Source organism: Desmodus rotundus, chromosome 13, assembly GCF_022682495.2.
Source record: "Desmodus rotundus isolate HL8 chromosome 13, HLdesRot8A.1, whole genome shotgun sequence".
NCBI lineage: Eukaryota > Metazoa > Chordata > Mammalia > Chiroptera > Phyllostomidae > Desmodus > Desmodus rotundus.
Window position 1 is genome coordinate 86,176,909 of NC_071399.1, and position 21,984 is coordinate 86,198,892.

General features: G+C 41.0%; 1 protein-coding gene across 2 annotated transcripts in view; it reads left to right on the forward strand.

Moving 5' to 3' along the window:
- The first annotated feature begins 1,385 nt into the window (after positions 1-1,385).
- GPR180 (G protein-coupled receptor 180) overlaps positions 1,386-21,984 on the forward strand; it is a 28,238-nt gene continuing 7,639 nt past the window's right edge. Inside the window, exons 1-6 of one of the 2 annotated variants that reach the window (XM_024568743.3) lie at positions 1,386-1,840; positions 3,392-3,550; positions 10,141-10,341; positions 18,438-18,618; positions 18,758-18,807; positions 21,553-21,710. In XM_024568743.3, coding sequence (XP_024424511.2) covers positions 1,696-1,840; positions 3,392-3,550; positions 10,141-10,341; positions 18,438-18,618; positions 18,758-18,807; positions 21,553-21,710 — 894 coding nt within the window. In that variant the 5' untranslated portion in view covers positions 1,386-1,695. The remainder of the gene's footprint in view (positions 1,841-3,391; positions 3,551-10,140; positions 10,342-18,437; positions 18,619-18,757; positions 18,808-21,552; positions 21,711-21,984) is intronic. The other variant, XM_045201394.2, reaches the window with a different exon arrangement.

Sequence of the window (21,984 nt, forward strand, 5' to 3'; positions counted from 1 at the left end):
TTTTTTTCAGGACCTATTTTATTCCTTTTCTTGGTTTGCAAGTACCACATATATTTGCAAACACATGTCCGAAAGGATCCACCCTAAACTATTAGCAAGGGTTACCTTTGGGCATCAGGTATGGGCAAGGAAAGGAGGGAATGGGGACTTGAGTCTATTTCATATCATTTTGACCGTGGTTCTTTTCTAAGCTACATGAATTACTTTGATAATTAAAATATATTGTAGTTTTTAAAAATCTCATAATATTAATACCTTCAATTTATTCTTGGTCTGCCAGAAATAGCAGAAAATGCTGCATATGTGATAAGAAGTATTCCCCTAAGCTTTCTTTTTCTAAAAGGTAAGGTCTGGTGTGAGAATTTGCTTCTTTGTAATAAAGCTGGTTGTCTAATGAAAATAATTTGTATACACTTATTCATGAAATAATTTTAAACTTATACGCTTATGGAGACATAGTCTCTGACCAGCTGGAGCCTACAATATAGTAGGAGATTCAGATAAATCAATAAACATTTAAAATACCTTGTGGTAAGTGCCTGTAAGGGTAGGGAAGTAGGGGCCTGTTCCCGGGGCATCTAACACACAGGTGGGGGTTTGAGAGGGGGTTGTTAAAGAGCCTTGGGAAAGAAGAGTAAAGTAGAAACAGGAAGGTGACCTGGAGACTGAATAGTAATGACAAGCATTCCAGCCAGAGGGGTCTGCCAGTGCTATAGGCCTAGAAGCGAGAACTCGGAGTGTTCAGCCAACGGGCAGTGGCTAAGGATGGAGATAAAAAAAAGTTGAGAGATGGAAATTTGAGAGGCTCCAAAACCGTAACTAAAGAGTGAGTTGTGTATGAAAAGCAATCAAGAACTTTTATAGGAAAGTGATGCAGTCAAATTGCACTTTCCGAAACTTTCTGTGGCTCTAGGGATGGGTTGTGTATAGCCCATTGGAGAAAATGAACAGTGGAGGCGGGTCAGTAGCGTTAGGCAAGATTACGTTATTACGTCCCGGAGAGGAAGCAGTGGCTGCTGCTTCCTACCATCACCGCCCAGGAGAGGCGCTAATAAACATCTGTTGAATTGAGTTGACAGGATGCAACCTATAAAGGGCTGGGTGCGTGGAGGTAATTCCCAGCTGTCTGGTCGGATAGATGATAACGTAATTCAAGGAAACGGGGAACCTAGGAGGAAAAAAATCAATTGGGCAAGTATAGTTAACTATATTTGAGACGTTAAAGTGGAAATGTCCAATAGACTACATGGGCACCTAGTGCTTTTCGACAGTTTACCTCTCTTCAGCAGATAAGGTGCTGCCGTGGGTTTGTTAGTTCTTTCCGAATCCCAAAGGCCTCTGCAAAGTGGAGAGAACAGTCCCGCACTCCCACACATGCGCAGTGGATCACGAGGGCAATAATTTTTCCGTAACCTGAAGCAACATCCTCCTAATTCTCCATAGAAAAAGGCGGGAACTAGCCAAAAGGCAGGGAAGTGATGGGTCGCACGCCTCTGCACGTCCCGCCCACTTCAGCCTCTGATTGGTGGATATCCTTGGCTCGTGGCGGAGGCGCCCTTCTCATTGGCTGTCCACCTCCTGGGCGGGTCTGCGGCGCGGTCCTGCTCGCTCTTCCCCCTTCCCTAGCTGCCGACGTGGGACCGGTAGCCGCTGGTGGTTGGCGGCCGCCGTGCGGGTGCCGAGCAGCAGGCAGGGATGGGGGTGCTGCGGCTGCTGGCAGTGGCCCTCACCTGCTGCTGGTGGCCGCCGGGCAGCCAGGGTAAGACGCTGCGGGGCAGCTTCAGTAGCTCCGCGGCCCGAGACGCGCAGGGCCAAAGCATCGGCCACTTCGGGTTCCACGGTAGGTGCGGGGGCGGGGAGAGGGATGAAGGCGAGTGGACACATCCTGCGGGCCGCGCCCCCGGCCACGCGAGGGGAGACCTGGATCCGGGCCGCCGAGCCGGGTGTGTCACCCAGTTCACCTGGACTTCCAGCGCCGTCCGTAGCGCTCCTCTCTCCGCAGTTCAGCGACAACGTGGGATGCGTGTATTGCTGAGCCCACTGTCACAGCCCCCTACACCCTCGTCAGCACCCCTTCCCCACTTGGTAATTGTGTTCTGCACTTAAAAGATCGTTTCTCCAACCTTAACATACAAACGTTGTACAGATGACACGCCTGCTGCATTTTTCGAGATCCTTCCCTCCAAGAACCATCAGTTGCTCACTTCTGTTTCAACCTGATTAGGTACACTAAGTCACTGTAATTACATGTGATTTTAAGCCCCAGAATGTAGATTTCCTGGGTCTTTTGCTATTAAAGTTAATTGGATAAAAACTACCTGCAATAAAGAGATTGTGGAAAACAAATAACGACACCTGATAATCTAGTTATCACTGTCACTTGAACAGTTTAGTTACTTTGCCACCAAAGGAGTAGATTAATTATGGACCATGAGGCCCAGAATTAACTTGCGAGAAATGCATGTGTGTCCCCGAAGGTTCATAATTTGTGTCCAGTAAAATAATAATACCACAACTATACTGAAATAATGAACTGTGATGCAGAATGCAACAAGATATCAACAGGGCCTTAATGTCATTGTTAACTTTTGATACTTTATAATGTAATCAATTTATATAGGATACTTACACCCTCTTTGATACATCTAAATTTATTTAAAATGTTTAGTCAAAACGATAATTATAATAACAAAAATAAAAACAAGAAAATAGAACATTTAAAAATGAAAAATGAAACTCCTACTTTACTTCTCACCCAGAATGCATTTCCACAGAGGCACCTATTTTTTTTTGCCATTTATTTCTGGGCCTTAAATGCACTTGGTATGTGCCACCAGGCTCGTTCTATGCTAGTCTTGCAACATATCCTGAAAGTTTCATTGTAAAAAATCCCATGTCAAATTTTGTGTCAGGTATAAAATGTCTACCCCAAAAGCCATTTAAACTTTCTTGCTATTAGCTATGCTTATTTTTTACATTAAAAGTATAATTCAATATTAACAGCCATGTTATATTAAAAAAAGAAACTTAGGAAATTTCTATAGATAGTTTATGAACAGATGTTAAAGACATGTGGAGTGTTTGTAAAATGAGGCAAAAATTAATAAAAGGTCCACATGCAGCAGATGTTGCTGTTTATTCAGTGAACTGGCATCTGTTAGCCGAAGTATAAGGAAACACCACACATCGCTTGGGGTAATGAATGTGCATAGTCTCTTGCCTTGCATCTGAATGAGGTGTTCGTTCTAATGCCATCTACCTAGTTAAGTGAGATTTAAGAAAAATCGTGATCTTTAAATTCCCACTTCGGTAAGTGGAGGTGTTGAATTGTCCTGCCATCTCACTTTTGTATGAGACCAAACTAGTTGATCATTTTTGTTTTACTGTCCAGGTGATCATGCTCTTCTCTGTGTCAGAATCAACAACGTAGCAGTAGCTGTTGGAAAAGAAGCTAAACTCTACCTGTTCCGAGCCCAGGAATGGCTAAAGCTTCAGGAAAACAGCCATGGTTACAGTTGCAGTGAAAAATTGTCCAAAGCGCAGTTGACAAGTGAGTATAGCCTTTTTTTATTTGATTGGGTATGTTTTTTTCCTCCTTAATACTAAATGCAGTGTTCGCATACCAGATGTGTCCCGACACAGCACACCTCACACTGTGGTACCTATTCGTCCCGTACATGTGAAACTGAAGTTTAAGGAAACTGACCTTTTCCGTGATCAAAGATGGAATGCCTTTTTCCCCCTGTGTTGTTCAAACTTTTTTGAAAATATACACATGTAATTTATAAGGGCATACTTTCTTCCATTCACACCTCTTACAGTTCACATAATTCATACCAACATGGTGGATATATTTTCACCCAGTGGCAGGGTGGAGTGAATGATAATATTTATTGAATGCTTTTTAAATGCTAGCACTGAGCTAAGCACTAAACATGTAGCATCTCAGTTAATTGTATAATTTAGCCCAAGTGATGCTGTTTTGCAACATGTTATTTGAACGTAGGACCTAGTCGTCGTGACACAGTAAGTCATTTTGGGATATACCAGCACCCCGTCATTTGCAAATCTTTAGGTTTGCCTCTAGAGAGGCCTGCTTTTATTATCCCAGTTGCCTGGATCCTTGAGCTCTTCCCTCCTTATCAACACTGTCCCATGCATTAGGGTCTGAGCCATCCAGAGCGAGTGCATTTCTTTTTAATATAGAGATGAAGAGCATGTGCCACACTGCCCATTTTGCCTCTCAGAAGCCACTTGTTTGTAGGGACATTAGGAATATGAAGCACCCATGAGAAAAAATGGAAATTATCCCTCTTCCCTTTTCGCCTCTACATTATCCCCATTATGTTCTCCGTATTGATGAGTCTCTGAGTCTTCTTTTAATCAAGTCAGGAAAAACACTGCCATTTCTGAACATCCATTCTTCCTAGTCTTAGCAGCCCTCTGATTCCCTAAGGAGGCAGCGAGCCAGAATAGGGCCAGAAGTCCCCAGTCCTTGCCACCCACTGTGAGGATATCTTATTTATACGTGTGAGACGACGTTGACAGTATGCTGAAGAAGTCTGAATGACTTCAGGATTCGAGTACCAGAGAGGCAGTTACACGAAGGTGTGTACCTCCACCCTGAATTTCAGAACCTACCTGAGAAGTTCATGCAGGTGCTCATTATCAGTCACTGTTCCTGTATACACCAATGTGTCCATCTAAGTGTTCCACGTACGTATGAAAACTTCTTGCCTGTCCAAACCCTCTTCAGTGTTCACTGTTTCAGGAACTGGTGCCACCGCCCGTCTAGGAAATGAGCTGGAAACCAGGGAGTCTGCCGACACTCCCCTCTTTGACCCCTCTCTCCCCTTCCAGCCTATCCAGATATCCAGAGGTACCAGTCAGCTACCTCTGAATATCTCCTGAATTCATCTGATTGCTCGCTCTCCACCCCCACCAGATTGTTCCAGGTTGCCATAATCTCTTGCCTGTACTGCTGCAGTAGCCTCTGACCTGGCCACCGCAGCAGGGCTGATCCCTGCCTGCCATCAGAGGAATCCTCCTGAACAGCAGATTTCTTCGGGCCACATTCACTTCCTCAGCACACCCTTCAGTACTTCAGTGGTCTCCTGCTGCTCCTAGGTCAAAGACAGGCCCCCTTAACCGGACCAGCAAAGCCAGCAGAGCCTGGCCCCTGCTTACCTGTCCTCTCCCAGCTTCACCTCACAGCACTGCCCCCTCCTGCCTCACTTTCTCGGTTGTGCTTGTTTGGTTTGATGTCTCCTGGGCCTTTGCACCGGCTTCTTCTGCTTGTTCTTCCTTCCCTCCTTGGCTCCTCCCTCCTCTAAGTTCACACCTGAGTTTTTATAGCCTCTTGTGTTCCTCCACAGCACTTATTATAGTTACCACTTTGCATGTTATTTACCTGTTACCAAATCAATCAGTAAGAGCACCGAGGCTCTTTTGGTCTCTCCATTCATTCATTCAGGAGCACTTCTGTTGTATCATAGATTATGCTACTCAAGTGGTAAATCACAGACCAAAATACTGACACTTAAGGCTAGTGGGTGTAACAGGAATGAATCACGTCAGTGTAATGTAAAGTTGCAACTGTGATAAGTACTGTGAGTGTTAGTTATGTGGAGTTAGGAGAATGAGAATTTAGGATACTCTAGTGCTGAGTTAAGCATTTACCAAGCATTTGTAGGATGAATTATCACAGAGCTTAGCACTTGAGGGGTTTTGGTTGGTAGGTTGTTTGCTTTGCATTTGACACCCCAAAGTCTTTTTCTTTCTTTTATTTTCCATTAAAAATTTATTGGGTAGTTTAAAGCTTTGTGCTTTAGGAATGGATTTATTTTCTTGTATCACGTGGTCAGTAGTATACCATATACTATATACACTGGGAAAGGCATAGCTTTTGCATCAGTCATAAGATGCCTTCTGTCACGGGACTTAGGTATACAAGGCGGCGGTACGGGGCAATGGAAAGCCTGCTGAACTGAGAAGCAGGGCTGCTGACTTCCAAAATCTTGTCTTTGAGCCACACTTTACTTACCTGTACAACAAGGAAGCTGGACTCATTTTCTCCAGGGTTTCTGAAAGTCCTAAAATGCTGTGATTCTAGTTATAACTCTTAGGGTGGAGTTGCACATACGTAACTTCATAAATCCTCTTGCTGTTGTTTCTCTTTCTGTTTTCCCCTTTCTCTTGCCTCCTCTCTCTAGTGAATGGGTGTTCTGTGGAATTATTAGAACAGAAGATCTCAGGAAACAGGAATTTTTGAGGAAGAAGCTTTGTTAAATTTGGGGGCCTGAAATAAATTAAGTATGGGTGAGACATACATCACTTTCTACATATTTCATCGATCCTTTTGCTAATAACAAATGCCAAGTCTTCAGAAAGTCTATATTCTCCAACTTTTATATTAGCTGTCATACCTACAGCACGTTCTGATTCGGGAGCTTTGGCCCACTGAAACAAAGTGTGTTTGTTCTTCAACTCATGGTGGTGTAGTAGTGCCTCGTTTTAAACTAATTTCTTGTAGAAATAGTTCTCATTTCCTGGCCACTTAATAGGACTTTAGGAATTCATAGCCTTTCACCTACTTGGTCATCCGTTCATTAGCTGTGCCTGTATAAAACCTTACTGCTGCTATGAACTATGAAAAGTCCAGCAGATTTGAAAAACCCCATTAGTATCAGACGTGGCTCATGCGTATACATTCGCCAAAATTAATGTTTAAGAAATTATTTTTCAGTCTTCCTTTATTCTATTTCAGTAATGTCATAAAACATCAGCTTTAAAAATAATGATAAAATATTTTGTAGGCTTTTTAAAGGCAAGCAAACAAAACGTTTAAAAACACTAAAAATAAGTTTCTGTGTAAAAAGATGTAACAAGGAGATTAAGAGTAATTTGCTGTCAGATTAGAAGACTGAAGTATAATTCCGTATGTAGAACATTCAGTAATATCTTTGTACACCATGCGCGTGTATTTCCTTTTGTACATCTGGCGTGTTTATAAGTCCTTTAAAGGTGTTGGTATGTTATTATTCTGTGTATTCTTGTTACTTGTATTCATTTCCTTTTATCACCTGATCGAGCAGTTAGCCATGTAACATCACCCTCTGCAGCTCAGGTTTTGTTCATATTCGAGGTTCTAATTATGTCAGCACAGAACAGGCATGCTGTGCTGTAGTCTTTTGTCTCGAAAACAATGAATAGACAGTTTTGTCTAGAGGTTTGTGTTCCAGGCTTGCTGGAAAAGGCAGCAAGGCAAAGTTAAGGCAGTGTCACTTTATGAAGCACACTCTTGCTTTAATTTGATGTAAATCTGCATGATTCAAAATGAAACATTAAAAAGTGTATTGGTGAAAATAGTTAATTTTTATATTGTTTTATGTAAGATAAAAAACGCAAGTGATAGAATAGCAACATAGCAGAGCCTTTATATAATGAAGTCCAAATTATGTAATTGCAAGCTGCACATTTCAAAAACCTTATTTCTGCGCCATGCCTTGATTATATATTGAATTCTTATTAAAGCTCTTCAAATATTTAACAGAAATTACAGGATGTGTTACATTTTTCCAGCTGTACAGTTTAAAAAAACACGGTAAAAATGTCGGCTAAATTAAGATAGCCAAAATAACAGTGCCGTGGTATTATTAATAAAAGCATCTTACCCAGTTTAGCTGCTATTAATGAAATTCCCAAATGTAAAGTCCAAGTCCTCAAAATTTGAATCCTGACTAGATATATCAGTATCCCCTTTATAAAGACAACCTATAAATAACATTTTTCCAATTTTTTTATTAGGAAAAGGTTTAATCATACAGAAAAGTTGAAAGTGTGTAACACCCAACATCTGTATGTGAACCCTTGGCCTATATTCATTAATTGTTAATGTTTTGTTAGATGTGCTTTGTATTTGCGATACTCGTTTTTAATCAAGCCATACGAAAATAAGCTGTGGGCCCTGGCGGGTGTGGCTCGTTTGGTTGGAGCGTCGTCCTGTAACCAAAAGGTTGCAGGTTTGATTACAGGTCAGGGCACGTACCTAGGTTGTGGGTTCAATCCCTGTGTACCTAGGTTGTGGGTTCAATCCCTGGCCCAGCATGCAGGGTAGATAAACGACTGATGCTTCTCTCGCATCCTTGTCTCCCTCTCTCCCTTATTCTCTAAGAAGCAGTGGAGGAATGTCCTCCAGTGAGGAGTGAATAGACTGGGAAGGAGGGTGGGAGGGAGGAAGGCAGGAAGGGAGGCAGGAAGGAGGAAGTAAGCTCTGGGTGACACGAGCAGGCGGACCCACCGTATTTCAGTGGACCTCGTGTGCAGTGAGGACATTCTTCTCCATAACCACAACACCGTATTACACCTGAGAAAGTAAATCACTTCTCAATGTCCTCTAAAATCTCTCACATATGTAAATCTCCACAGTCATTTCAAGACATGTCTTTTATTTACTAAAAAGTTTTTTTCTTCAGTCAAGAAAAAGATGGAGACTGGGCAGCCTGCTGTGCAGGTAGTCAAAGTTGGGACTTGGCCCTTCGTAACTCACATTTTGAGAATAGTCGACTCTGTTCAGAATCAGACTCTTTACCCAGGATTTTCATATACTGTCTCATTTGCTCCTCACAAGAATCCGAACCAGCAAGGGCGGGTATCTTAGTTTTACTACTGAAGAACAAATTTAGAGAGATTAGGTAAATTTACTTGCTAAGTCACGATGTTGGTAAGTAGTAGGGCTAAGACTTCCTCTTTCAGCTCGTCTGCTCTTTTTCTCATACGTCGAGTTTGAGACACCACTCTCCTGCACCTTTGTGACAGTGTTCGCGAGTGCCTCTTAGGTCAGAATCAGGGGTCTACATTGAGAAGGGATCTTAGACATCATTAGCGCTTCTCATCACTGTTGGCATTTTGGGAGGAACGGGTCCTTTTTGTGAGACTTCACCTTGGATTTCATGAGGCTTAGCACAGCCCCCTCCAAGTGTCTTCCCAACTATTGTGACCAGACTGTCCCTGCACATGTCCAGGTGCCCTGGAAGGGAGCAGGATTACCCTGGATTGGGAACCACTCATTAGCGTGACCACCTTTTTAAAAAAACACCTTTTATTAAGAAAGGAAAAGGAGAATTAACCTTTACTCAGGAACTACTATATGACAGATACCATACAAAGTGGCTCACATACCTTTAGTCCTTGCATAGCTCTTTGCTCTTAGTATTATCTTCGTTTTACAGATGAAGAAAGTGAGTGCCATCACTTATGTAATTTGCCCAAGGTCACACAGAAGGTAAGTATTGGAGCCAGTGTTCAAGTGCAGCTTTGTGTGATGCCAACATTCGGGAATCCTCTCTGTCCTGCCCATATATAGACCTGACCCCGTGTGATAACTCTTACATCCTTTTCGCTTCTGTGTGTCTACTTGTAGTGCCTTCTTAAAGAACTACCCATTAGAAAAGGATTTGGGAAACTCTTCTGAAGGTGTTTGTGAGTCATAGCTATTAGATACGATTTTCTAAGTTGAATGCTCCATTTTAAATTTAGCTCTCATTGATGTTTCCCTGTTTTTCTCCCTCTGTTTCCTTCTCTCTAAAAATAAATAAATAAATAAATTTAACTCAAATAGTTTTCAAATATGTCTCTGTGATGATTATATAGCATTGTGAAGGCACTTAATGCCACAGAACTGTACACCAAAAAATCATTAAAATGCTAACTTTTGTGTTTTGTCTATTTTACCACAATGCAGTATATAGATTATGTATCATAGAAATGTACACTTGAAACCTATATAATCTTATTAACTAATGTCACCCCAGTAAATTTAATTTAAAAAATTTTCGAATGTCACTAACCCACTTGAAAAATTTGAAAACATTTAAAATTAAAATTCAAAGTTTCAGTGAAATCATTCTACTCATTTGTGGTGTTTCATAGTACTTTTATAGCGATTCCTTTGGTTAAGTTATGTTATTTTCCTCTGCTCTATGATTTACAGACCATATGCCAATGCTACACCAGGGTTTGAATTTCTAAGGCTATAAGAATTAAACAAGAGTATTCTAATTTCAAATTGATCGTCTGACGAAAACAATGAGTATGTTTGAGACTTGTGCTTTAAAAGTACTGTCTTCTTTCTCTTTAAAGTGACCATGAATCAGACTGAACATAACCTGACAGTGTCCCAGCTTCCGTACCCACAAACATGGCACGTGTTTTATGCAGACAAGTATACGTGCAAAGACGACGAGGAGAATTCTCAGGTGGAAGACATACCGTTTGAAATGGTGTTACTAAACCCCGATGCTGAAGGGAACCCACTTGATCATTTTAGTGCTGGAGAATCTGGTAAGAATGTGCATTTAAATATATGTCCTTAATACAGAAAAAGATTCATGCACAAATGATTTCATGATGTGTTTTTAGAATATTAAAAATTAAAAATAACATGTCTAATAGTAGGGAAATGGTAAAATGAATCTTCCTATAGCATTTTAATAGCTATACTATTAAGTTAAAAAAGCAGAACACTAAATTTTATATGGTATGATTTGAAATATGTTTAAAAATAGAGAATAAACAGAAGTACAGAATATTAACAGATTATTTCCATATGTTGGGTGGTAGAAATTTAGGTAGTTTGATTTTCCTCTGTATATTCTAAATCTTTTAAAAATGATAACCGAGCATTATTTATATGCACAGAGAAATATTAATAAGTTGAGTAATCTAAATAGGGAACACCATGATCAAGATTAGGAACTGTGCTGCTTTGTGAGACTATCCTTTCAATACGTCATTTGAGCAGATGTAAGGATTGTCTTTATTGGAGCTTGCAACCATTTTAGGAGTGATCCAAGTTCGTGGTGCTTTCCTAAATTAGGTTTACTCCATTAAATTTCTCACCGACTGGGTACTGTCCTACTGAAGGGAGAGCCCTAGCCCAGACAGAAAGGAATGACTTCTTGTGACTCATGATGGAGATGCCATAAAGTGTCCTAATAGATTTGTAAATTAACGTGTCAGAATGAAAACCAAGACCTACAGGATGTCTGTCAAAGACTGGGGATTCATGAGTTCATTACCCATCTGGAAGAGTCAGTCTGCCTAGAGAAAAATTTAGTCCCATTACATTTCATTCACTGCCAAGGTGGGTGAGCGGAGACAGAGCAGGAGCTGCGGCTACAGTATACAAAACCGACTGTTTAGTTCAAAGTATAAATTGCCAGAGATAGAAAAACAATTCAAGGAGCATGTGGTATGGACAACAGGTCACAATAACTTAATGTATGAAGAGATCAACTTTTAAAAAAAATATCCTTCGGTCTGAGAAAACATTATTTATGTAGTGACAAAGTGAGATGCTAAATGTTTTTAAATAGTTAATTCCGAAAGGTTTTGTGTGTGTGAAGAAATTACATAAGGATAAGCTACTCAAGTTGTTTTTGAATGCCAATGAACTTAGAGGTTAAATTTCACTTAATGGTAGTTTGGCTCATTGTAGATTGTTATGGGAAGTTGTTAGTCCTACTAGTGTAGTTTGGATCATTGTGTTGCTGGTGGAAATGGGCTTCTTTCATGGTGTACTGAGAAAAGCTTTTCCGGGGACCCACACATAGGAGGTTAAGGTGGTGCTGTGGTAAGATTTACTGGGGTTGAAATGGAAGGATGCCCCAGGTTCCCAGGGTCTCATCTCTGTCTGTTTCACTGTGGAAGAAGTCCAGCTTTGTCTTCATCAGGCCCAGGACAAAGGCCACTGTCCAAAAATTCTGTGCCATGCCGAAGTTTAGTCCAGTTTAGCCTCTGTCCTTGTCTGGCTAGCTCAGTCTGTGCTTTGGCTGGCACTGGTGCAGGCCTGCACTTGGAGTCTGCGCGGCCATGTGGCTGCTGTGGAGAGAGAACGTGCAAGTGAACGGGCAACCACGTGTTACTGAGAGAGAGAGAGAGAGAGAGAGAGAGAGAGCGCGAGAGCGCGAGAGCGAGCTTGTCTTTGTTAGGCTGATTGTATTACCAAGCGAGAAAAGGACCAGGTGCCCTTTCAAACTAACCGATCAACTTCCCAATCTTTCTCAGGCTTCTGATGTGGCCTCCGCTAACCAGTCCATTTTCTACATCTTCTGGGGTTCTGTGTTCCTTGTCCAATTCAGTCCAATCCTCTTCCAGGGCTAGGCTCTGCCCCTTATGGTCATTATCTTGTTTGTACTGTGCATTTCTCAAAGTGGAAGGACCTCTGCCTGCACCATCTTGGCCAGCAGAGGAATTTCTCCTTGTTTTATCTTTCCCTTAGTAATCCTGGCTAGTGACTAGTAATGATCCTTCCTGCCCACTTCTGGCCTTAGGTCCCAAGGTCGGAGGATGTAGTAGTCCCCTGGGGAGTGTGGGAAGCTACAGCTTCCTGATGAAGCAGGCTTATTGTCTGATTCAGCACCCTAGTGTATTAGGCTTGATGTTTTATTCCCTTTGCCCCCTTTCTTTATTAATATCTAGCTACCTACGCTAACAACTGTAGACGATTATTGGAAATTAAGTCAGTGCTACCATTTCTTTTATCTGTCTAAAAGATGTTGGCATTTTTCATAGTTTGGAAAGGCATTGAGGAAACCCATGTCTACTGATAGCATTGAATAGATGGTTGGACTAAGTTGTTTTTAAGGTCCCTTTTAATGATAAGGCTTCATTACTTCACCTGATACTTATTTTTAGGACTGGTCTAGGCTCAGCAGAAAGCAATGCCCTGGAACGGCCACTGCACACACAGACTCTGCTGCCTCTTGTTACCGGATGCTCCCGAGCTGGGGGCTGGTCCTGCCCCAACACGGTCTGGGACCTTTCTCATGTCAGGCACCCTCCAGGTCCTTGACTCGCCCAGGAGAGGTTTCAAGAATGAATCGGAGTAAGAATCAAGCACTTATTTTTCAGGTGGAGAAAAAGAAAGAGGCCAGGGTGTGGGTGCCGCTGGGACAGAAGTGAAAAGCACATGTCCCAGTGGAAACAGGCCAACTCCAGAGTGCGTGTGTGTGTGGTCAGTCAGTTCCTGGGATTTTGTGTGTTTCCAAGGGTGGGGTATTGCTTCCAAGCCTTGTGGTGCCAAATTCCAACTTCCTTCTGGTTGGGAGGAGGCCTGTTGTTGCTTTCCAGAATCACAAGCGTTCAGCCACTAACTTTTCTCTTTGGTCATTCCTGGAGATGGGGCTCTGGTGAGAGGGGTCGGCCTCTACTTCCTCACTCCACTTGTCAGGGGTTTCCCTCACTTCCTTCCATCCTGCCTCATAGTAGAGTCCACTCTTCCCCTGTTGCCCTACGGCTGCAGGCCTTTGGCTCAAGAGATTGTTTCATTTATTGTATGGATCCATGAGATACTGCTGTGTACTGATATGCTTTTTCTTGCCTCCTTGTCCGAGCTCCCATTTCCAGTCTCCCTCTGCATTGCCAATTTGGCATGTGAACGTTGACCATGGACCATAAGTGATCAAATGTGTGCCCTGGGCCATGCACGAGCCACTGAATGTCGGTCATACTCACCCTGGCTCCTCCTGAACCTTCCCTGTATTGTCCAGTATTTCTTCCAGCATCCTGAATTATGGTTAGCTTTTTCTAGGGTTCACACTAACCATTCTGATTGAGCTCTTAGTCCTAATTTCTTCTGATCTATATTCTTCTGTGACTGATTTTGATTTGATGTTTATACTTATGTCTAAAATCTGGGGTTTTTTTTTAATGTTAGGATGGGGAAAATTACATGGGACATGTCATCAACAAAAGTTAAATTCGGGACAAAACCTCATTACAGTACTTATTTTCCTTAAGCATGGGATTCTGTGCGTGGCTAATCTGATTATCAAAAAGTGCCAGAGTACTCAAAAGTATTCATATTTGTTATGTGACTGGCTTAATTCTTGAAGGTCACATTATTTTATAGATTAAAATGCCTGAAGGCCTTAAAATACGATTACTTATGCATGGCCATAAAATGTGATTGATTCTACAATGATGTCTAAACCAGTGTAGAATGATTTAGAATTCTTCACCTGTGACTGCACATGCATCTGGAGAGCTTTAAAAAAAAAACAGACATCCGTCCCTCAGAGACACAGATGGATTTAGCTGTGGGGTGGAAGCCAGGACCTTGTAGGTGGTCGAAGCTCCGAAGTTGATTCTAATGCGCAGAACCACTGATCTCTAAGTCATATCCAGTTGTCTGGGTAACATGTTGGTATAAAGTGGAGCCTTAAGAGGGATTTCTCCTACTCTACAGCCTTAGGTATGGAGTTTGTTTTCAGTGAATAAATCCCAATTAGTTCATTTTAGAAACTTTTGCTCATTTGTCTCATTTTCCGCTCTGAGTAGGGGAAATTGATTTGCTAGGCTATTTATTGAGCCTTGACTATTAAACCATATACTTGAGAGGTTTGAATTAGAATAACCTGATGCAAATAACTGTGATTAATGTTACACGTTGTTTTGGTTAAATTTTATAAGTTGTTTTCTTTAAAACCATTTATGTATGTTATATCTCCCAGACTTTGGTTTATCCTGTATTTTACGGACTTGGTCTAGATTAAAAAAATAAATAAAACTAAGGCAAGTTTGATGTCACTTCACAAAATACTACATAGGAATATCATGCTTTAAGGTAGAATAAAATAAAACTGCTTCTTAATTTAAACAAATAGAATGCAGTTAACCATATCTGTGCTGTTGTTACAGACCAAAAGAAATAGTAGCAGCAATCCTGAGGGTTAAATCATTATCATCTAAAGCAGACTGGTTTTCACTGGAATAACTTCATGGATCCTGTCAACATCAGCCATTTCACTGATGTTTAGATTACAGATATGTTCATCCTTTTCTCTTGCCCCTTTTTCCCTCTATTATCCCAACATATTAGGGGTTGGGTCTTCCATTTAGCCCTGGTAACATGTTGTTAATAATATGTTGGAATGTTTTTGGCTTGTTGGAATATGTTTGAATTGTTTTTGGTAACAGAAAAAAGTAATGCAAATGGTATAGGCAATAAGGAGATTGATTATCTTGCATTACCAGGCTTTCCGAGGGTGCTTCCTGGCGGTTTATCCGGCATCGCTCGACGCTGCTACTCTGGGCCTGTCGGCTGTGTCCTTCCTTGGGCCTGCGCCCTGCTGGTCCAAGTTAATGCGTTAACAGCGGCCATTCTGGGCGTCACGTCCAGACCTAGTCGGCCCTTTCAGCTGTGGATTCCGTACCACATACTCAATCAATCACAGATTGAAAATAATAAAAAAGTAAGCTCCGGCAGTTCCGAAAAGCTAAATTGGGATTTGCCCCGTGCTGTGCGCGCCGTCCGGAATCCCCCTTGCGGATGAAGCGGTGTAGAGCACACCCTGCCTAGCCTCGGGCCACTCTCAGTGATCCTCGGCCTCACTCCAGCCCGTGTTTGAGCTTCGTTCACCCCCACCTTGTTAGTGTGCCGTTTTGTAGGAGGGGTGGGTCCTAGAGCCGGTCCCCCTTGGATAGTGAGGGGTGATTGATGGCAAAAATCAGAAGAGAGCCAGACGACCTTTCCCAGAGGCGCTCTCCTCGCATTTCATTGGCCAGAACTGGGTCACGTGCCCTTGCTATACAAGGCAGGAGGGAAACGTAAGTGAAGGTGTCAGAGAGAAGCAGGGTGTTGGCAAGGAAATTGGAATTTCTCCGATCGCTTAGGCCAATTAGGGGTCATCCGGAGACACATGACGGTGGGGTGGACATGGGCTCCGAGACAGCAAGCACCGTCGGTAGGCAGGACGTTCCAGGTGCTGCCCGAGACCCAGTGGCTCTTTGCTTCTCATACCCTCTCTTCTCCCGTCTCCTACCATTCAGCTGGAGCTGAATTTTTTGAAGCTGTCCTGTAAGTTTTCTTCCTGCTGAATTTTGCCAATGCTTCTTCCCAGTGAGCTTGTCTTAAAATCTGTACATTTCCTAATATCATAAGTGTTTGTCACTTGTTGCACACTCATTTAAGAGTAGTTATCTTTTGGGTATAGGAAAATTTGATACCTAGTGTCCATCTATTTTAAAATTAGATTTTAATTTCAAAGTGACCATAAAGTGTTTTCCTGTGAAGGATGATGGCAGAATAAAAGTAAAGTTGATAGCTGAAGAGAAAAAAATACTTTTTTTCTAGATGTGATTTACTTAAAATAGAACTGAGCACAGAACTAATATTTTATCTTTAAAATGTCTTGTGGGCAGAGTCATGGTAAAAATGATTTATGCAAAAAATCAGTGAACAAAGTGCAGGACTAATGACCTGGTTCAATGTATTTAATATATTATGTCGATGAAGTAATTTGTTGATTATAACGTTAGCTTTCTCTAGAAGATACACTTAATCTTGAGTAATCTTAAAACATTTCTTTGCTGGTGACATATGTCTTATTTTCAAAAGTTTCCCTCCTCTCCTATATTATTCTGATTACTCAGTAAATCATCTAAGGAATTTCTTTTCATGGTGGATTTGTAACCTAATGGAGTCTAAAACTTTACCTTGTAATGGATATTCTGCAAAGAATTATAAAAAAATAAAACTTTAAATAGAATGCTATGTTTAATTCTTTCTGCTAAGAAGGGAGATGAAAACCAGAATTAAAAAAACGTAGAAAAAAGGATTTTACTGACTTATAATCAGTATGTTTTCTGTCTTGTTCCATTACTGTAACAACCTCAGGTTTTTTGTCCACTATTTCTAAAGCTGGAATCTTTTTTCTGTGTAAGCAATTTTATAAGGAGAAAAATGCCTTTTCTGTTACTTGATCCTCTCCTCCTGAAGACTGGATATGCCTTTCACCTGGACTAGAGAGTGGACCATCAGCATGTCTATACGTAGAGCAGGGGAGACACCCAGTGGTTGAAATACTTCTTATCTCTTCTCTCTCCTAACCACGCCAAAAACATGATCGAGATTGAACTGTTTATTGACTTTTTCCTACGATTAGTATCTGGATTGCTTTTCTAAAGTTATGTTTCATGTAATGGAAATGCTCCCTTCTCTGCCTGTTGGTTGGCGTTTGCTACAAACGAGAAAGTGGAGTAGGTTCAGTATTCACAATTAGAATGGTCGTGATGGTAGTTTATACTGTTCATCCACAGATGCAGTAGAGACAGCTCTATTCCCATCTACTGTTACTATATTCCAGTGTTATTTAGGTAGACTATAAAAGCCCTAATATTAAAGACCGGCCTTAGATGTAACCAAATAAATGTAAGCCGTTAAGCTCAAACTTAGCCTTCTAACTCATTATAAAAGTTTTCTGAAATTTTTGAAAAATGAAGACAGAACATTCCAGATAGTGCAAGAAAAGGGTGGGGGAGACTTATCTTGAGGAAGCAGGAAGACTCTACTGAAAATCTGTTAGTGGAAATTACAGGCTGCTTAATGGCTGGCACTGTTTCTAATATGGAATCTGCACATTTATTTTGTTCTTGTCTTTACCAACCAGCTCCTTTTGCCCATTCAAAACGTCAGTGTGCTCAGAAATTTTTTCATGGCCTGGCTTGACTCCTTTGGCCCATTCCAGTGTCGGCCCCTTTTCAGTTTCTGTTGCCAAATTCCATATTTTGTGGTTTGATTTCCCAAGAGAATATGAGTAGCCTAGCTTATTTTTGAAAACTAAATCATGCTGGTTTTGGCCAATGGCTAATCTGTGGACTGGTAGCCATCAGTCAGTTGTTATAGTTCAAGTTAACTGTGGAGTGGAGTCACATGGCCACCATAGGTAGGATTTCCTCTTTGCCGAGAGCCGAAGACAGTTTACTTCAGAAGGGGGGCTCTGGTCACAACAGGTATTTGGAAGCTTGGTCTAAGGGAAAATGTAAGGTCATGCTACATTCCAGAGCTCTGGGTCTCGTGCCCAGCTGCAGTCAAGATCACGTGAGGGGTTATTGGAACACGGGCTGCCAGTCCCACGCCGGGTTTGGGTCAGCAGATCTGGGATGAGGCTCAGGAACTTCATTTCTAGCAAGTTCCCGAGTGAGGCTGCGACTTCTGGCCCAGGGACTGACCACATGTGGAGCCGCTGTCAGGGCGTGTTTTACTGTTGTTGAGGGACTCAGTCTGCTCCTGTGTCTTACAGAAGAAATCCAGGGGGTGAAAAGTCTGTGTAACAATGCTGACGTCCTTGTTTCAGTTTACTGTTTCTGAACAAAACCATGATCTAATGGATAGTCTTCAGGCTTACTCCTTGACCACTATACTTTTTAATAGAGTGATTTGAGTTTAATCTGCCTTCTTATAGTTAAAACTATCCAAAAGTATAAAATTTTTAAGTTTCAGTAATTTCCTTTTTTTCTTCTCTCTTACAAAAGTGAATGCTATGACTTCAGTTAAAAAACAAGTTCTAGAAATATATTGGCAGGAAGATGTGAAAGCAACCCAACACTGTAACTGGCTTGTTTTACTGAAGCAAACTCCTTTCTTCTCTTCACAGGGTTACATGAGTTCTTTTTCCTCCTAGTCCTAGTGTACTTTGTGATTGCTTGCATTTATGCTCAGTCATTGTGGCAGGCTATTAATAAAGGAGGACCCATGCACATGATTTTAAAGGTTCTGACAACTGCATTGCTGTTACAAGCTGGTTCAGCTTTAGCTAATTACATTCATTTCTCCAGGTAACTCACAACCACTAAACTGTGTTCATCATTACCTCTAATTAATCCTAATTAGTCCACCAAAATTGCTTGATTTGATTGTAAACAATTTTTTTCACATTTGCGATTTACACTGATATTCTCCTCTTCAATTCCTCAGTTACTCCAAAGATGGAATAGGGGTACCTTTTATGGGAAGTTTGGCAGAATGTGAGTATCTTTCAGAGCCTCGTTTTAAAAATGTAAACTTGCTATCTGTTTCTTGTTTGTTTTTCTTTTTTGTAAATTGGTTTTTTTTGTGCTAATACAATTTTTCTATTCAAGGTTGGTTACAATTTAGCATGACCAAAAACTGGGCTACAGATGTAGTTCCCAAGTATCCTATTTAGTTTCCTCTTCATTGGTAAAGTGGGCCGCTCTCCATTGTTTATGGAGCATATATACACGCATTCTTCCATTTCATCCTCGATGAAACCTCGGTGAACTGGAGGTTTGCTTCTGCCTGTTTTGCAGCTAAAGAATCGGGGCTCAGTGCCAAGCAGCGCATTTCCAACTGTCAGTCACCTACTGAGTGGTAGAGCGGAGACTCAGACCCGAGTTTTCCAACCCCAAGCTGAGGGGGTTTTCTCCCTGTTTTAACCCTTCTTGTACTCTTTTTCCTCTGACTGACCCAGAGCCATGGAGTGTACTTACAACGAGTTGACCTCAAAGCTTTGGGGTTGGGTTTTTTTTTTTTTCATTGTTTTTAAGAGGAACTCTTATGAAGTAATTTTTCAGCTTAACATGATGGGAAAAAGTATTTAGAAGTTTCTCTAATCATGACTTTTTGAAGAGAACTTCACACACCAGGTCCTATGCCTTTCTCAGTCCTGGAAAACTCATTATGATTTGAAAGATTTGAAAGACACCAAGAAAGATTCTGAATATGAAACCATTCTAGAATTCACTTTGTCTTGTATTTCCCTGTCTCTCTTCTGGTCTCATCGCTCTTTAATAGGGTGTCTTGTGGCAATCTCTGTAGTCATCTCAGACCCCCTTATCCTGACCTTGCTGCCTGTTGAAGATTCTAAAACTGCTGGCACCTTTCATTTCCCTCAGGAAGGGAATATGTGCGGCTCCCTCTTGGGCATGAACAAGAGCTGCTTCTCCTTTTTCAACATTACCTAGAGCCCTGGGTTCTCCCACTCTTCTCTCCAAGATGACTCAGAATGTTTAATAGAACCATAGAATATTTTAAAGCTGGCCAGACCTTAGAAATAATCTAGCTTAGGCATTTTAGATGAGGAAATTGAAGCTTAAAGAGGCAAAACACACAGAAGCCCATCAGTAGCAAAGCCATTACAAGCTCAAGGACTCTCGCATTTTTGTGTCTGCCGTATGCGACACAGCGTATTAGTCCGTCTGGCAGCCTCACTGTAGGTTAAAGAGAAAAAGTCTTTAATAAAACTGCGGTAAGTCAGTGTTGCTGTTTTTGGCAATTCTGACAACAGGTTTGGTTAGTGAAATGCTTTAACTTTTCAGGTTTTTTAATCAGATCTCACAGAATGGTATTTTTTGTGTGATCTGTGTATTTCACCTACACTTAGTTATTTTTCAACAACAAATAAGCAGTGTTCTACCTATTCTCAAACTTATAGTATTGTATCAGTATGTGCATTACTTAGTATATAAAGAAATGCACCAGAAAATCTGGTGTTTTTACCCCCAGGTATTTGTTTTTGCAAATTAGCGACTTATGTAGGAATATTTCTTTGCCTATAACTTCTTTAGTAACTATGTATTTGTGAATGTTTAACAAAAATGATTGACATTACAGTCACTTAAAACCTATGATGAAGTAAAACTGTTGATCTGAAATGTCACATTTTATATCATTCAAAGGTAATGACAGTTCATTATCAGAACTCACTATTATAAATACAAAAGCATAAATGTACAGAATACAGTTTTAATTTGGATGGCGGGGGGGAATATGTCAAATTGTGTATGAAAAGGTATATTGTTCTTAGGTTTTTGGCTTGAAACTTTAAAGACAAGTATTATACTATAGCTAGTTTTATTTATTTCTTCAAGAATATCTTTTATATAAAAGGAAGTAAAAGTTGTGCACCTCAAAGTTATGGGTGGCAATTTGAAAAAGTTTTATTTTGTTAAATTATGATCGTTTCCTCTAAAATCTAAATCAAAATACACTGTGATAAGAAAGTGACAATCTTTTTTACAATCAATAAATACTATCTTCCAAAATAAATATGCGTGGAGCTTGAAGTATTTATAGATTGTTGTTGAACTGGGCGCAGGCAGTTGGGCTGCCCCCACCCCCCCAACAGCCGCAGGCTGGCCCTGCAGTGTGAGGGATGGCCGCCTGGTGGCGCAGCGCGCTAGTGCCTGCGTGTTCGTCTGCCTTCAGGACTGCCGCACGATTGGACGCTACTGCAGCTGTGCGGCTGCTGTCATCCAATTTCTTATGAATGGTTTTAGAAAATACTCTTCGCTGTGTGGTTCAGCCATCAAAAGAATTAGCAACTGGCAAAGGAAGGTACCAGTATTCTTTACATGGCAGAAATTATATTTAAAATTTGTCTTCTTTAATCAGCAGTGAGGTAGAACAGGATGATGTAGTTAGAGAGGCTAAGAAAAGTGGGAAACACAAAGAGATTTAAAGTTTGCCTTAATAAAGATGTGTTAAGGGCACACATATACATGTGCCTATATTAAAATAGGAGCAGTGCCATTATTTGCACTGTTGTCATAAATGTCTACAAATTCAGTGGCAAAATTTTACTTCTTTACAATCTTACACACGAATAACTCTTATTATTGAATTGTATCGGTTCTCTTTGAAAATGCCCATCTTTTTGTAGTTAAAAAATAATTATATATGCTCAACTCCAAAAGGACCACACTCTTGGTATTATGAAAACTTGGTTGACTTTGATTTTCATTTCCCATCAGTTTTTGACATCGCTTCCCAAATTCAAATGTTGTACCTCCTCCTGAGTCTGTGCATGGGCTGGACCGTAGTCAGAATGAAGAAGTCTCAAAGCAGACCTCTGCAGTGGGATTCTACTCCCGCGTCCACCGGCATTGCTGTGGTCATCGTCACAACACAGGTGAGCACTAACACGCGGTGCTTCTGCTTTGCAGGGCTCAGAAACGCACACTGAAACACAGCCTGTTCCAAAAGGAAACTTGGGACCCATGAGTAATTTGTGTCATTTTAAAGTGTGAATTTAAAGACTGATTAAGTAATCTGAATTTTTGTAAGGTACCTGAATTTGAGCTTCCTATCAGCTTATTCAAGTGCAGTATGTTTCATATGAGGTTAGATTCTTATTTTCTACTTAGTAGTTTGCTTTCATATGCTATAACACATGGTAAGTACTC